General features: G+C 41.8%; 1 protein-coding gene across 4 annotated transcripts in view; it reads right to left on the reverse strand.

The window, feature by feature from the left end:
• The window catches only part of sbno1 (strawberry notch homolog 1 (Drosophila)), a 151,392-nt gene that overhangs the window by 43,700 nt on the left and 90,403 nt on the right, over positions 1–17,289 (reverse strand). For all 4 annotated transcript variants that reach the window (XM_078554593.1, XM_078554592.1, XM_078554590.1 and 1 more), the window contains 7 exons: positions 14,961–15,092; positions 14,749–14,884; positions 13,000–13,112; positions 11,676–11,747; positions 11,306–11,405; positions 240–314; positions 4–150 (listed from right to left, as the gene is read on the reverse strand). In XM_078554593.1, coding sequence (XP_078410719.1) covers positions 4–150; positions 240–314; positions 11,306–11,405; positions 11,676–11,747; positions 13,000–13,112; positions 14,749–14,884; positions 14,961–15,092 — 775 coding nt within the window. The remainder of the gene's footprint in view (positions 1–3; positions 151–239; positions 315–11,305; positions 11,406–11,675; positions 11,748–12,999; positions 13,113–14,748; positions 14,885–14,960; positions 15,093–17,289) is intronic.

The following is a 17,289-nucleotide window of genomic DNA, read 5'->3' on the forward strand; positions in this document are numbered from 1 at the left end:
TACCTAAAATTCCCATATCGTATCTTCCATTCTTCTTAGCATTCTGAATTACGGCACTTAAAGTGTCCGAAAAATACTGGAATAGAGCGTTCTGCTGGTGTACCTCCATACCAAGGATTCGATTCAGAAATTTGCCAATATTATTATAATCTGAAATTGATTCCATATATGGTTAGACAAGGGAACCTGAGTTACAAAACTACCATCAATAATGAGTCCAAGTTTAAATGCATTTTTACCTTTATCCAGTGTGAGCAGTCCTGAACGGTCTTCAACATTTATCAAACCCACACCAATTAATCCCTGTCGAACATCTAGGGACACAAATGCAAAATGCCACTTTGCATGAAATGTACTTGATAAGAAATGGCAACATTGAAAAGCATTGTGAAAATTAGTTATGAAGCTGTCCCAAACGCCATACCAGTAAAGTCACTCACTATACCAAGGGTGAGCTCCATACCAGGTTGTTTCAATTGGTAATGCTCTTGACCCAAGTCAGAAAGTGGAGTTCAAGCCCCACGACAGGATTTAATTATCATTTACAGCAAAGCTTCAATAAGTGATGCATTGGAACATACAAGTTAGGAACAGGAGTAGGCCATTCTGCCTTTGAGTCTGCTGAGCCATTCGATAAGATCTTAGCTGATCTGATTATGGTCTCAACCCCACTTCTTTGTCTGGCCTCCATAACCCTTGACTCACTTGTCAATCAAAAATCTAACTCAGCCTTGAATAAATTCACTGACCTGGCTTTCACTGCTTGCTGGGGAAGAGAATTCAACAGACTAATGACCCTGAGAAAAATTGCTCATCTCCATCTTAAAAGCAGAATCAGCATGGTTTTGTGAAAGGGAAATCATGTTTGACTAATTTATTGGAGTTCTATGAAGAAGTAACAAGCAACGTGGATAAAGGGGTCCTGTGGGTGTGCTGCACTTAGATTTCCAGAAGGCATTTAACAAGGTGCCACATCAAAGGTTACTATGTAAAATAATGGTGTAGGGGGCAACATATTAGCAAGGATAGAGGATTGGTTAGCTTACAGGAAGCAGAGAGTTGGCATGTGTCCTTTTCGGATTGGCAAGATGTGACAAGTAGAGTGCCACCTGGATCAGTGCTGGGGCCTCAACTATTTACAATTTATATCAATGACTTGGATGAAGCATCCCAATGCATGGTTGCTAAATTTGCCGATGACTTCAAGATACGTAGGAAAGTAAGTTGTGAATAGGACATAAGGACTCTGCAAAGGAGTAGAGACAGGTTAAGTGGGTGAGAAAAAATGTGGCAGAAATGTGAACTTGTCCACTTTGGCAGGAAGAATAGAAGTGCAGCATGTTATTTAAATGGAGAGAGATTGCATAACTCGAAGCTACAGAGCGATCTGGGTATCTTACACAATAAGATTGGACTGGCTAGGCCTGAATCCATTGAAGTTTAGAAGGTTGAGAGGTGGTCTTATTGAACCATATGGAATCCTGAGGGGACTTGACAGGGTGGATGTTGAAACAATGTTTCCCCTTGTGGGTGAGAGGGGAACTAGTTTAAAAATAAGGGGTATCCTATTTGAGACTGAAACGAGAAGAAATTTTTTCTCTCAAGAGGGTCCTGAATCTTTAGAACTCTCTTTCTCAGATACCAGTGAAGGCAGGGTCAATGGATACTTTTGAAGGAAGAGGTGGACAGATTCTTGACTAACAAGGGAGAGTGCGAGAGGGCCACCCTGGAACAGGCAGTCAGCAGCACCTAGAGGATCTAGTCTATCTAGAGGATCTAGCATCTAGTCTATACTCAAATTAGGAGTAAGGGTAAAATAAAAGCAAGGGTCCATATTCTATTTAGTTATGTCTGGGGAGCTCAGTCCTATGATTTGCACGTCCTGCGCTATGTGGGAAATCGTGGACGCTCCTGGCGGTCCAGATGACCACGTGTGCAGGAGATGCTTCTGGCTGGAGCAACTTGAGCTCCGGGTTTCAGAGCTTGAGTGGCAGCTGGGACCACCATAGTGCATTCACGAGGCTGAGGGGTTCATGGATAGCACGTTTCAGGAAGTGGTCACCCTGCAGCTTAAGGAAGTGCAAACAGAGAGGGAATGGGTGACCACTAGACAAAAGGCAGCAACCAGGCAGGTAGTGAGGGAATCCCCCGAGTGCACCTTTCTTGCAAACCATTTTTCGGCCTTGGAAAATGGTAAGAGTGACAGCTCCTCTGTGGAGGCCAACCAGAGCAAAGGCCATGGCACTGTGGGTGGTCAAGCCACTCAGGGTGGGAGGGTGGGAGGAAGAAGTGTGGAAGGGCAACAGTGGTAGGGGATTCGTTAGTGAGGGGAGCAGACAGGCGCTTCTGCGGCTGTAGGCATGACTCCAGGATGGTATGTTGCCTCCCGGGTGCCAGGCTCAAGGATGTTACGGAACAACTGCAGGACATTGAATTGGGAGGGTGAACAACCAGAGGTCGTGGCCCATGATGGGACCAATGACATAAGATGAGAGAAATGAGGTCCTCCAAGCAGACTTTAGGGAATTAGGTAGGAAATTGAAAACCAGGACTTCAAAAGGTGGTAATCTCTGGATTACTCCCATGCCATGAGTACAGGAACGGAAGGATAGAGCGGATGAATGTGTGGCCAGAGAGATGGTGCAGGAGGGAGGGCTTTAGATTCCTGGGGCATTGAGACCATTTCTGGGGGAGGTGGGACCTGTACAAGTTGGGTGGGTTACATCTGAACAGGAATGGGACCAACATCCTCATGGGGAGGTTTGCTAATGTTGTTGGGGCGGATTTAAACTAAATCGGCAAGGGGATGGGATCCTGAAAAATTGTTCAGAGGGGAGAGAAGCTGAGATGGAATTAGAAGTTAAAACGCTAGTAATTGAGTCTGGAAGGCAGAGGAAATATAGGCTAGATGAGAAAGTAGTAAGCTAAACTTCAAGGCTAAATGGAATACATTTTAATACAAGGAGCCTGAGGAATAAGACAGACGAGCTGAGGGCACATATGATATCATAGCTATGACCGAGAGTTGGGTAAAAGGGCAGGATTGGCAGCTCAACATTCCTGGTTATAGGGTATTCAGATGAGATAGAGAGGGGCATAGAAGGGGAGGGGAGTTGCAATATTGATCAAGGAATCAATTATAGCAGTGAGGAGGAATGATATCTTGGAAGGATCATCAAATGAGGCCATGTGGGTAGAAGTAAAGAACACAAAAGGGGCAAACACACTGTTGGGTGTGTATTATACAATCCCAAACAGTCAGGAAGAGATAGAGAATCAAATATGTATCAAAATTCAGAGAAGTGTAAGAATAATAAGGCAGTAACAGTAGGGGATTTTAACTACCCAAATATTAACTGGGATAGTTTTAGTGCGCAAGGTAGGGAGGGAGCAAAATTCATAAGTTGCATCCAGGAGAACTTTTTTTTAGCCAGTACGTAGAAAGCCCAACAAGGGAGGGGGCAGTTCTGGACCTAACACTCAAACAAACCTGGGAAGATAAAAGGCGTACCAGTAGGGGAGTATTTTGGAGATTGTGACCATAACTCAGTTAGCTTTAGAATAGTTATGGAAAAGGATAAGGCTAGGCCGGGAGTAGTTCTAAACTGGGTAAAGGCTAATTTTACTAAGACAGGATGCAATTTGGCCCAAGTGGACTGGGAACAGCTACTTGCAGATAAAACCGTCAGAGCAGTGGAAGGCATTCAAGGAGAAAATAGCGAGTACAGGGCAAATATGTTCCCATAAAGACAAAGGGGGGGACCAAGTCCAGAGAACCCTGATGTCAAGGGACATAAAGGTGAGGATTAAGAAAAAAAGGGAAGCTTACGGCAGATACCGAGGGCTGAATACGGCAGAGTTCTTCGAGGAGTATTAGAAGTGTAGAGGGGAACTTAAAAAGGAAATTAGGGAAGCTAAATGAGTGCATTGGAGGGTAGAATAAAGGAAAACTCAAAAGGGACTTTGTTAAATATATAAAGAGCAAGAGAATAACTAGGGAAAGAGTAGGGCCAATTAGGGGCAATAGAGGTAATGTGTGTGGGGGCCCGGAAGATGCGGGTGCAGTCCTCAATGAATACTTTACGTCAGTCTTCACAATGGAAAAGGGCGACACAGATATAGGCATCAGGGTGGAGAACTGTGAAATATTAGAGGAAATTAACAGAGAGAGGAGGTACTAGGTACTAACGGGTTTAGCGGCCTTTATAGTGGATAAATCCGCAGGCCTGGATGAAATGTGTCCCAGACTGCTGATGGAGGCAAGGGAAGAGATATCAGGGGCCTTGACAGTAATTTTCAAATCCTCTCTGGCAATAGGTGAGGTGCCTGAGGACTGCTAACGTTGTCCCATTACTAAAAAGGGAGGAAGGGATGGACCAAGAAATTACAAGCCAGTCAGCCTAACCTCAGCAATGGGGAAGTTACCAGAAAGAATTTAAGGGACAGAATATATCTGCACTTGGAGAGATACAGATCAATCAGGGATAGTCAGCATGGATTTGTTAAGGGAAGGTCGTGTTTGACAAATTTGATCGAATTTTTTTTTTTTAGGTAACCAGGTGTATTGATGAGGGCAACGCACTTGATGTAGTCTACATGGACTTAAGCAAGGCTTTTGATAAGGTCCCTCATGGCAGGCTGGTCAAGTAAGTAACAGCCCATGGGATCCAAGGCAAAGTGACACGTTGGATCAAAATTGGCAGAGAGGCAGGAAGCAGAGGGTGATGGTAGAGGGATGTTTCTGTGACTGGAAGTCTGTTTACAGTGGGGTTCCGCAAGGCTCAGAGCTGGGGCCCTTGATGTTTGTGGTGTATATAAATGATTTGGACTTAAACGTAGGGGGTATGATCAAGAAGTTTGCGGATGACATGAAAATTGGTAGGGTGGTAAATAGTGAGGAGGATAGCCATATCCTCTGTGAATGGAGACCACTATTTTGCAATCATTTCAGACCACAAACCACTGTTAGGATTGTTTGAGGACAAAGGCTATACCACCCATAGCTTTAGCAAGAATACAACAATAGGCTTTAATTCTGGCAGCATACGAATACACTTTCATACGTAAGCCTGGCAATCGAATCACAAACACTGATGCCCCTAGTCATTTACCTTTACAAGAAAATGATGATGAGCAGGTCCCAGTTCCACAGGAACTTGTTTTAATGTTAAATTTCTTAGATTCCTCACCGGTATGTGCTTGACTGGACAAGTTGGGACCCTGTCCTATCTCAAGTATGAGATCAAATGCTACATGGTTGGCCACAGGAGCCCGTATCTAACAAAATGAAACCATACTTCAACTGGAAACAAGAAATAACCAGCCAGGATGGCATCTTATTGAAGGGAGCATGGGTGATAGTTCCTCCAAAGAGAAGGGAGCCACTTTTAATTGAACTACATGGTGCCCATGCAGGAATTTCCCGAATGAAGACCATAACATGCAGCTATCTATAGCAGCCTGGGAGGGATGGCGAAATAGAGTTTCGTAATGCACTGTGCAATGTCAGCAACTGCAAAAGTTGCCAGTAACAGCTCCATTACACCCATGGGAGTGGGCAGGTAGACCCTGGGTGCTGTTACACATTGACTACATTGGACCTTTCCTGGGAGCAATGTTTCTGCTCATTGTCGATGCCCATTCAAAATGGTTGGGCATATTGAGGTGAAGTCACCAACATCGGGCACTATAATTGAAAAACTACAGCAGAGTTTTGCCATTCACGGACTACCAGAAGTAGTCATTTTCAATAACGGCACGGCATTTTATGAGTGCTGAGTCTCAATGGTTTATCAGTCTCAATGGTATCACTCAAGTGAAAACTGCACTGTACCACCCTTCCTCAAACGGATTGGCTGAAAGGACGGTTCAAACATTCAAAGCAGGCATGAAAAAGCTAACTGGCAATTCCTTGGCAACCAAGCTAGCACACTTTCTTTTTCATTACAGGACTACCCCTCATACAACAACAGGTGTCAATAACTGCGGAGCTATTGTTGAAACGCCGTCTCAGGGCGAGATTGAGCTTAATAATGCTGAATTTAGAGGGGAAGGTGGAAAGGAGCCAGGGAAGCCAGGAAACTAGACACGACTGGCATAGTTGCAAGAGGGAATTTACCATGGGAGAGCCGGTATACATGAAGCACTTCATGGAAAGACCAAACTGGTTACCGGGTGAAAAAAGTGCAGTGACTGGATCTCTATCTTACCACACGGAGGTACCATTTAAGGAAGAGAGATTTGGTTCCACCAGTGACCATGACCGGGTCTGCATTTCCTGTTGAGGGTACTCAACTCAGGACAGACATGTCTGATGTTCCTATAAGAGTTGAGGATACAGAACTCCATGTGCCCGCCAAAGCACCTGATGTTCAGGCAACTCCGGAAAAGGAGATTCCTGACAAAGAATCTGAAGTTGTGGAATGTCGCAGCTCCACATGTAGCAGGAAACCAACTGAAAGACTGAACTTGTAAATTCCTTAACCAGTGTAAATATTATGTTGTCTTGAAAAATACATACATGTAAATATAATATGTATAGCCGAGTTAAAGGGGGAGGAATGTAATAATTCTGGTTTTATTTAGTGTGCAAAGTAACTTTAGGAATACTTGTTAAAGATGATCACATGATCTCTAGTAACCAATAGGAGAGTAGCATGGGCTACCTCACCAGTCATTCAAGCCTCATTGAACTAGATACATAGGAAATGGGAAGAATAGGCCATTTGGCTCCTTGAGCCTGCTCCGCATTCAACGAGATCATGGTTGAACTTCTACCTCAACACCATTTTTCTCACACATACCCATATCCCTTATTATCTTGAATATCTAGAAATCTATTTCTGTCTTGCAGATACTCAGTGGCTGGGCTTCCACAGCCCTCTGGAATAGAGATTTCTGAAGATTCATCATCCTCCTGAATGTAGAAATTCCACCTCATCTCAGTACTAAATGGCCTACCTCTTCTTCTGACACACTACTACCCTGGTTCCATTTGCCCCAGCCCTAGGAAACATCCTTCATTCATCTACTCTGTCAAGCCCTGTAAGAATTTTATATATTTCAATGAATCACCTCTCATTCATCTGAACTTCAGAAAATACAGGCCTATTCTCCTCACAGGACAATCCTGCCATCCCAGGGATCAGTCTGGTGAACCTTCATTGCACTCCCCTGATGGCAGGTATATCTTAAGACATGGAGACCAAAACTGTACACAGTACTTCAAGTGCAGTCTCACCAAGGCTCTACACAATTGCAGCATGACTCCTCACTCCTGTGCTCAAAACCTCTTGCGACAAAGGGCAGCATACCATTTGCCTTCCTAATTGCTTGCTGCATCTGCATGTTAGTTTTCAGTGAGTTATGAACAAAGAAACTCAGCTCCCTTTTGAACATCAACATTTCCCAGTCTTTCACCATTTAAGAAAGATTCTGCCATCCAGGTTTTTTCTGCCAAACTGGATAAGTTCACACTATATTCCATCTGCCATGTTCTTGCCCACTCAGTAGCCTATCCAAATCCACTTGAAACCTCCTTGCATCCTCCTCGCAAATTACATTCCCACCTGGCTTTGTCATCAGCAAACTTGAAAATATTACAATTGTTTCCAACATCCAAATCATTGATATAGATTGTGAATAGCTGGGTCCCAACCACTGATTCTTGTGGTACCCCACTAATCACAGCCTGCCAACCTGAGAATGACCTATTTTATTCCTACTGTTTTCTGTCAGTTAACCAATTTTCAATCCATGCCATTGTATTACCCCAATCCCACGTGCGTTAAATTTGCTTACCAATCTCCTGTGGGGTACCTTATCAAAAGCCCTCTGAATATTCAAAAACACATTCACTGGTTCTCCCTTATCTATTCTAGTTACATCCTCAAAAAATTCCAACAGGTTTGTCAAACATGATTTCCCTTTCATAAATCCATATTCATTCTGCCCAATCCTACAATTATTTTCTAAGTGTCCAGTTATCACATCCTTCATTGTCCAGCATTTTCCCTACTACTAATGTCAGGCTAAAAGATCTGTAGTTCTCTCTCTCCCTCTTTTCTTAAAGAGTGGAGTTACATTTGCTACCTTGCAATCTCCATGCACGGTTCCAAAATCTATAGAATTTTGAAAGATGACCCCCAAAGCATCCACTATCTCTACAGTCACCCCTTTCAACACTAGATCATCAGGTCACAGGGTTTTATCAACTTTAAATCCCATTAATTTCTCCAATACTACTTCTTTGCCCATTAATTTTCTTCAGTTCCTCATTCTTACTAGTCCCTCAGTTCACTATTATTTCTGGGGGAATTCTTGTATCTTCCACCAGGAAATAATTATTTAGCTTCTCTGCCATTTCCCTATGCTCCATTATAAATTCTGTCTCTCCCTGTAATGGACTCAATCCCATACCATTCAGCTGGTCTTAACAGCCCACCACACCTTTTCAAGGCAGCAACGGAGGAACAATAAATGCAGTGCTTGCTAGCATCGCCAGCATTCCAAGAACAATTTTTTTGTTAAAAAAACCTTAATGTCCTTTCCATTACAAGATGATTTACTCTTTCTGAACACGCAATAGCACAAACATGATAAAGATCAGAAAAATAAAGAAAATTCAAGCAAAAACAGCTGAATTTAGTTAATATTTATAATGTAATTTAATACTCAAAATAAAACAAATTTACCCTCTCATAGTGCCAGTGCACCAGGCAGATTAAAGGCAATAGTGCAACACTTATCTGTGTAACTCCATATGTGAAGCTCTTTGGGGACAGGTGGCTGGGAAGATAAGCCAGGTCAGTTTTGGCAGAGGGCATGTTAGGCTGGGAGATACGACACAGAGGCCATGTGGGCTGTATAAAAGAGAGGAGATTCAATGTGGCCAGAGCAGATGTTGAACGGGTCAGGACTTGGCCACCTAGACATTTGTTTTAGAAAAATGGCAAGTACAGAATCCTAAATGTAAGAAATCCAAAAATAAACCTTGTCTGTGGTGTCAGGCAATTAACATGGATCAATGATATTGATTCACTACCGTATTACAAAATTAGACAGGAACAATACAAATGAGAAACCAAATTACTTATATGTTGAAAAGGTAAATTTTCTGAGTTTTGACATTCTTTACCATTTGGCCTGTTGCTCTGTCCTCCCCAGGTGCATCAATGGATCAAGAAAGACCCCCTTCAACCTTTACCAACTCAACCTCTCCTACTTCATATAAAGAAAAGAAAAACAGATCGAGAAAACGCCATTTAATTTTCTACGTCCACTATATCCGAAGGCCATGATTGGTGTCTAGCACTGAGACCCCTAACACAGGGATCAATTTCAGGTGAATGCACAAGATCCCATGATGTTGATTCAAAGAGCAGGGGAGTTTCCCCTGGTGTCCTGGTCAATGTTTGTCCCTCTATCAACATCAGAATAGATTATTTGCTAATCACATTACTGATTCTGGGAGCTTGCTGTGCTTGTTACAACTGTGACAACAAGTGCTTTGGCACGTCCTGTAGTCATGCAGTGCATTAATATAAATCAGTCTTTCGCTGGTTTTCTTCCCAAGCCTTTTAACAACCGTTTCAACCATAGTCCCATTATCAACAGATATCAATCCAGTTCATTTTCACGGTTCATTTTTCATCATTCTTCCAGAATGATAGAAATTACAACACAAAATGAGACCACTGGGTCCATTTCACATGTTGTTGCCAGCTTTTTAAAATGGAACAATGTACTCTTATCCCATTTCCTGTACCCTTTCATAGTGCTTTTCAAATGTTAATCATATTTAATTTAAATGCTACATTTTCTGTCCCATGTGTTTTCTGTCCCATGTGTTTCCATGTTTAAAAAACTGTCTATGAGGGGAAAAAGAATTGCGTGGATTGTCTACTGTTGGTAAAGGAGGAAGCCATGTGAAGGATAGGGCTGGAGCCATTTTTAAAAACACACTTTTATATTTAGAGTTAAACGTTACAAGAATACACCACCTAACCCAACCACCAGTGTGTGTCTATTTAGACAGCTCAAGTGAATCCCCAGTTAATGCCCACCACCTGCATGCAATTAAATGCAATTAGAAGTTTACAAAATCTTCCGTTTGATCAGCACTTGAATTATGACCAGTAAAATTGTTCCATGCCTAAGCAAGACAAAGATTTTACTCTGAAACAAAAGCAGAAAATGTTGGAAAAACTTCAGCAGGTCTAACAGCATCTGTGGAGAAAAAAAGAGCAGAGTTAACGTTTCGAGTCCTTATGACTCTTCAGAGCTCTGAAGAGTCATAAGGACTCAAAACGTTAACTCTTTTTTTTCTCAGCAGATGCTGTTAGACCTGCTGAGTTTTTCCAGCATTTTGTTTTTGTTTCAGATTTCCAGCATCCACAGTATTTGCTTTTATCTTAAAAGATTTTACTCTGTTTGAACTCATGTCACCTAGCTGTTGAACTTGCATTTCAAGGAATAAAAATGGGAAGAGCAGTTTGAAAGCTCCTAAGAGAAAGAAATCAACATTGTTTGTCCAAACAACTAATACTGGCATCTAATTCAAGAATGTTTTTTGAAATTACATATATAACCTGTATTGTTTATGCATTAAACAGACTGTATGACTAGTTATTAAAACAGTTTGACAAGTCAATAAATCATGTGCTAACGTCTTCATTCTATGTATATTACGATCTGGCTCCCTCCAATGAACTGAAATAGTGACGCCAAGAGAATTTGCTGCTTTAGGTAAGCAAAGAACATTTGCATAGCACCTTGCAAAGCCTCAGGAAGTACCAAGGCACTTCACAATCCAAGTACTTTTGAAGGTTGTCATGGCTGCAAAGACAGGAAAGGTTACAATTTGTCCACAGCAAAGTCCCACAAACAGCAATGAGATAAATGCTGGCAGGACAACTCCCCTGCCCTTTGGATAGTGCCATCCATCCAAAGGGGGGGAGGCAAGGCCTCGGTGTAACATTTCATTCAACAGTACAGCATTCCCTCAATACTGCACTGAAGTGTCAGCTTAACCCAACTCTCTCGAGTGAGCCCTGAACTCGACCTTCTAATTCAGAGGTAAAAATTCTACTACTGAACCAAGGCTACACTGATAGGAAATAACAGAATAGGGAAATATCAGCCTGTAAAAAAAACTTTAAAACTGCTGCAGACCAATTAAGTTATAATAGCCTGGTTGCTTGCCAATGGCTATTCTTGTATTGAAAACTGATTAAAGTGAAAATGTAAGAGAGTTCATTAACCCTGCTCAAAACTGACAGAAGTTGAACAGAAATCTGTACTGTACCTTTGAAAAAATCCCCAAGATATTCTTTGGGCGATGATACCAGTGGACTGTCCAGATTTACAATGGACTTCATTACTATTTCCAGGGCATTTCTTCCATACTGCAGAAGTGTTAAACAGTCAGTCACCACATTGCAATACTAGCTGCTTATTAACAAGAATGTTACACATACAATGCACAAGTTTATTTTATCCGTGTTAAGGTTCCTGTTCATTTTGGTCAAGATAACACGCAGGCAAAGTACACACAGTGACTGACATAGAGGTGACCAAATATATAATAAACTTAGCTATTAAGGTAAAAGATCACAATAAATACACAACAATAAAACCCCACTAAATGCTTCAAGGCAAAATAATCAAAACGTTACCTTGTTATCAAAATTGAACCTGCTCAAATCTCTGGTTTCAGTGGCTCGTCTGTCACCGTGTGTGAGAGCACCCTGTCCAAAAGGCAAATGTTATCAAGTATCAACTTAAAAAAAAGCTTTGATATGCAATGTTTTCCAATAAAACAGATCCTGATCAAGCTTCTGGTGTCAAGGGCCAGGCATCTGTTAAATTGTTGCCATGTTATGAAAGCAGTTTTCTATTAAAATGGCTAACTCAAAGCAGAAATTTTGATACATGTAGAGCATTAGCACAAACGAAGTGGAAATTTCATTAACCATCTCACACCAAGACACCCCCCCCCCTCCCCCCCACAAATCTTCAACATCAATTCCTTTCATTATGTTCAGTATAATCTGAATAAATGCTTGTATTCCATCAACACTGGGGTAATGTGCAGAGCAATGGAAACAATTATAGTTTTAAAAGACTACATAATCTGTTTTTTATAAAGCAAGTCTAATATGTGATTCTATTGAAAACGCCTGCTTTCTACACACCCAGTGGTTGGAGTTAGGACAGGGCATCAAATATCAGTGAATCATCATGCTTTGTGCCTCAAATGGGCTTTCAAAGGTCAACCAATGAAAGGACATTTCATCTTCTGTGCCAATAGGAACTGCACACCATAGGAATACAATAAAAATGGTAAATGCTGCAAATGTTCAGGTTTGGCAGCATCTGAGAAGAAAGGGTTAAAAGTCGGTGACTTTTCACTCAAAAGTCTCTCCACAGATGCTGCCGGAACTGCTAAGCATTTCTGGCATTTCCCATTTAATTTTCAGATTTCCAGTATCCACAATATTTTGCTTTGCAATAAGAATGCAAATTCTTCCTTCTCTCTACTGGAAGTCATACGCTCAGAATCAGCATGACTTGCAGAAGGGAGGAGAGCTCAATTTGCATGGTGCCTTTCTTCTTTCTCTTCTGATCTTGTATTTCTGCACCGGGGAAAGAAGAGACTTGGTATGAAAGCTAGAGTACATTTTTTTTTAAAAAAAGAGCCTATTTTAATACAATCTTGAGAACATATGAAGTTCAACTAGTCATTTAATGAACTGCATCACACAAGCAATAAAAGGCAACATATGACAAATATATCTGCCAAAGGAAAGATCTCATGCTGTTGCCATTTAGTCAGTCACCTTTATAGACCAGAGTGGAGAAAGGTAGGCAAGGCAAGTAAACAAGCATCTAACTGGACCGGAGGTTGGCAACATTTTAGCTCTATCCATTAGTTGAACTTACAATGGAGAGAAAATGCTGTGCTGTTCAAAAGCATTATTTTGAGAGACATGAGCTTACCAAACTTTCAAGTCTTTTTGCAACAATAGATGCAAATCTCTGTTCTCCTGCCAATTCCGAGATGAGAAAAACATACTCAGGAGAAGTCACTTGGTTTGACCGATGTGTTCTACCTGTGAATAAAACAACAATTACATAATTTCACAGTTCCAGCAAAAACACCAAGCTCAGTTACCCAGGTATTGTTGAACCAAGCCAGGAGCCACTCCTTTCATAATCCTGCTTCTATCTTGACATGCAGAAATACAAATAGGATCGATTTAGTTACACCTGGAACTTTGCAATCAAGTTCAATTGACAGCAAGGATTTGAGCACACTTTGTGCAATTTCAAGGAAGCAATACCACACACCTAATCAGTGACACATGGCACACCCGAAGACAGTTCACCACAGGTCATGTCACTCAATGCAAAATTACAACAGCAGATGGTATTCACAAAGAGCTACATGGAAACAGACAATTCAGCACAACCACAATGTGAGCTTATCCTCCACGTGAGCGCTCATCCCAATCCCATGTGTCTGTCCTGTTGCTCTATCCCCCTTTCTTGAAAAGATCTAGCTAACCCTTTTCTAAAATGTTGACATGGTCTCTGCTTCAACTGCATTCTGTCTCAAAATCCTGTATCAAGTCTAGTCCTAGTTCCTAAATTTCTTGAATATATTAAAAAATTGCTTTCACAGGATGTGGGTGATGCTGGCTTGTCCATCCCTAGCTGCTCTTCAGAAGGTAGTGGTGAGCCACCCTCTTGGACTGCTGCAGTCCATGTGGTGTAGGTACACCCAGTGCTGATCAGGAGGGAGTTCCAGGCTTTTGATCCAGCGACAATGAAGGAACAGCAATAAAGCTCAAACCAGGACTGCGTGGGGCTTGGAGAGGAACTTGCAAATGGTTGTGTCCCCTGCCGCCTTGTCCTACAAAGGTGGTATCTATGCCCCTCATTCTCAACCCTTCAAATCACTGGGAACAATTTGTTTCTTTCCACTTTGTCCATTCCTGCCAAGTCATATTATAATCTTATCCCGTAACAGAAACAATTCCAATTTTCCCACTAATATGCAGACAGGCAGCATTTCAGAGCCAGCTAACAAAATAAACAATACTCTATTTCTAATTCACGCTTGGATTTTCTGTGTAGAAGTTTTAAAGCATATCTTAAGCAAGACAACTACATGCTCTCAACCTGATCAAGCTACCACAAACCCACTTGCACAGTAGTAACAGGCATGCTAGTGACCTCTATTAGGCAGCAATGGAACTTTACATAGTGTATATGATAATTCTAAAAAAAAGTCACAGTAAAATGCCAATAAACTTTTTGATCTGAACACCTGAACTAAGACGTACAAGAATTGCTTCAGATACATGAATATACTGGGACTTGCATACAGGTAATTGTGTGTTACCTTTAGCCCTCAGACACATCACAGAAATACAAGTGGGCCATTTGGCCTCTTGATCCTGCTCCATTCAATTAGATTATCATTGATAGGGAGCTCCATTTATCCACTTTTGCGCCATTTGTTGATATACTTGATCAAAAATCTTCCCATTTCAGTTGAAAATTTCATTTGATCCAATTTTTCATCACCCTTTGCATTAAAAAGTCCTTCATGATGAAACTCCTAAATGGTCGAGACCTGCTTAAATAATATCTAAATGTCTAAAATACACTATTTGCTAAACCAAGCCAAAATTATTAAACAAAGATTAGGGAAATAAACACAATACTGTAAGATTATCTCACCAAACTGCTGAATGGCACGGTCTGCACTCCAAGGCAATTCCAAGGTCATGTGCACTCGCCGCCTTTGGTTCTTAACTCTTCGATCTGCTTGCAATGAAATACCAGAACTGGCTGCTTCCGAAATGATTGCAATATTCTGATAAGCAAATAGGACAGTTTGTTATAGTATGCACAATTTCCTTTCTGAAATCAATGGCTGAAATTACACATACCTTCTCTCCATCCATAAATCGCTGCTTTTCTGTGATATTGAGGATTTCTACAGGAACATCAAGTTCTGATCTAGATTCATAAGATATGCTGCCGTCATCGTTGCTCACAACCCTACCTTTCCGGCCTGTCATCTAGGAAACAAAGTTATGATTAAGCAAGTCTAACAACATTTAATTAAAAAGATCATCCAAACAGATCAAATTAGGAGGTGACCTAAATGAACTCAAGCAGAAGCCTGAACAAAAATTTGGCACTTCATATGATTCAAAAAAAATCAAGTCTTCAATTCAACAACAAAATACAATTAACATTCCCAAACATTGCTGAGAAGAGAGACATGCTGAAGCTTTTCATCTTGCACTCACCAGGACATTTTGCAAGAATATCAATATAAGGGGGAGACAACAATTTATACTGTCTGTGAAGAGTGCGCTGATTGGCAGAGGCACTGCCATGGACAATGCACCAGTGATATCTTGGAGGGGACATTGAATGAAGCTTTGTGGGTACAGCTTAGGAATTAAAAAGGGGCAGCCGCATTGTTCAGTGTTTATTATAGACCCCCAGATAGTCAGCGGGAAATTGAGGAGCAAATATGTGCACAATTTGTGGAGGTGTGTAAAAATAATAGGGTAATTATATTAGGTGATTTCAACTTTCCCAACATTAATTGGGATAGACATAATGTTAGGGGCTTGGATGGAGTGGATTTCTTGAAATGTGTACAGGAGAACTTTTTAGGTCAATATGTAGAGGGTCCAACAAGGGATGGCGCAGTGCTGGACCTAATTCTGGGGAATGAAGCCAGACAGGTGGCTGAGGTGGAGGTGGGCGAGCATTTTAGCGATAGCGACCACAACATGGTACAGTTTAATTTTGTTAGGGACAAAGAAATCGAAAAGTTGCAAAAAAAGGTTTTGGATTGGGGCAAGAGTGGATTTTAGTAAAATAAGGCAGGATCTGGCCAAGGTAGACTGGGAACAGTTACTTGTGGGGAAATCTACAGAAGAACAGTGGGGGGTGTTCAAAAAGGAAATGGGGAGGGTACAGGCTCAACATGTTCCCTCTAGGGTGTTAGGAAGGAGTAACAAGCCCAGAGAACCATGGATGACCAGAGATATTCAGGTTACAATGAGAAGGAAAAGAGACGCTTTTAGCAGGTACAAGGGAAGCAAATCAGCAGAGGCATTAGTGGAGTACAGAAAGTGCAGGGTGGAGCTTAAGAAAGCAATTAGGAAAGCAAAGAAGGGGATATGAGAAAGTTCTGGCTGGTAATAGTGGGGAAAATCCCAAGATATTCTATAAGTGTATCAGTGGGAAGAGGATAACCAGAGAAAGAGTAGGGCCCATAAGGGACCAATGGGGGCAATCTATGGGTGGAGCCAGAGGACATCGCTAGAGTGTTGAATGAATACTTCACATCTGTCTTCACCCAAGAGAATGAGGATGAAGGTATCGAACTCTGGGAGAGAGACTGCGAGGTTCTTAAGCAAATTGATATAGGGAGTGACAAGGTATTGGAGGTGTTGGCAGGCTTAAAAGTGGACAAATCTCCAGGTCCAGATGATTTTGTGTCCCAGACCGCTGAGGGAGGCAAGGGAGGAGATCACAGGGGCTCTGACCCAAATTTTTAATTCCTCTCTGGCCATGGGGGAGGTGCCAGAGGACTGGAGAACAGCTAATGTGGTTCTGCTATTTAAGAAGGGTTGTAGAGATAAGCCAGGGAACTACAGGCCAGTGAGTCTCACGTCAGTGGTAGGGAAACTATTGGAGAAAGTTCTGAAGGAGGGTATCTATCTCCAATTGGAGAGGCAAGGTTTGATCAGGGATAGTCAGCATAGCTTTGTCAGAGGGAGGTCATGCCTAACAAATTTGACTGAATTTTTTTGAGGAGGTGTGTAGAGGAGGGTAGTGCAGTTGGTGTAGTTTATATGGATTTCAGCAAAGCCTTTGACAAGGTCCCACATGGGAGACTTATAAAGAAGGCAAATGCACATGGGATACAGGGTAATTTGATAAGGTGGATTCAAAATTGGCTTAGTTGTAGGAGGCAGAGGGTGATGACAGAAGGATGCTTTAGTGACTGGAAGCCAGTGTCCAGTGGCATACCACAGGGATATGTGCTGGGTCCCCTATTATTTGTCATTTATATAAACGACATAGATGACTATGTGGGGGGTAGGATTAGTAAGTTTGCGAATGACACAAAGATTGGCCGGGTGGTTAACAGTGAGGTTGAGTATCTTGGGCTACAGGAAGATATAAGCGGGTTGTCAAATGGGCAGATAAGTGGCAGATGGAATTTAACCCTGAAAAGTGAGGTGATAC

The sequence above is a fragment of the Cetorhinus maximus genome, chromosome 12 (assembly GCF_964194155.1).
Source record: "Cetorhinus maximus chromosome 12, sCetMax3.hap1.1, whole genome shotgun sequence".
Taxonomy (NCBI): domain Eukaryota; kingdom Metazoa; phylum Chordata; class Chondrichthyes; order Lamniformes; family Cetorhinidae; genus Cetorhinus; species Cetorhinus maximus.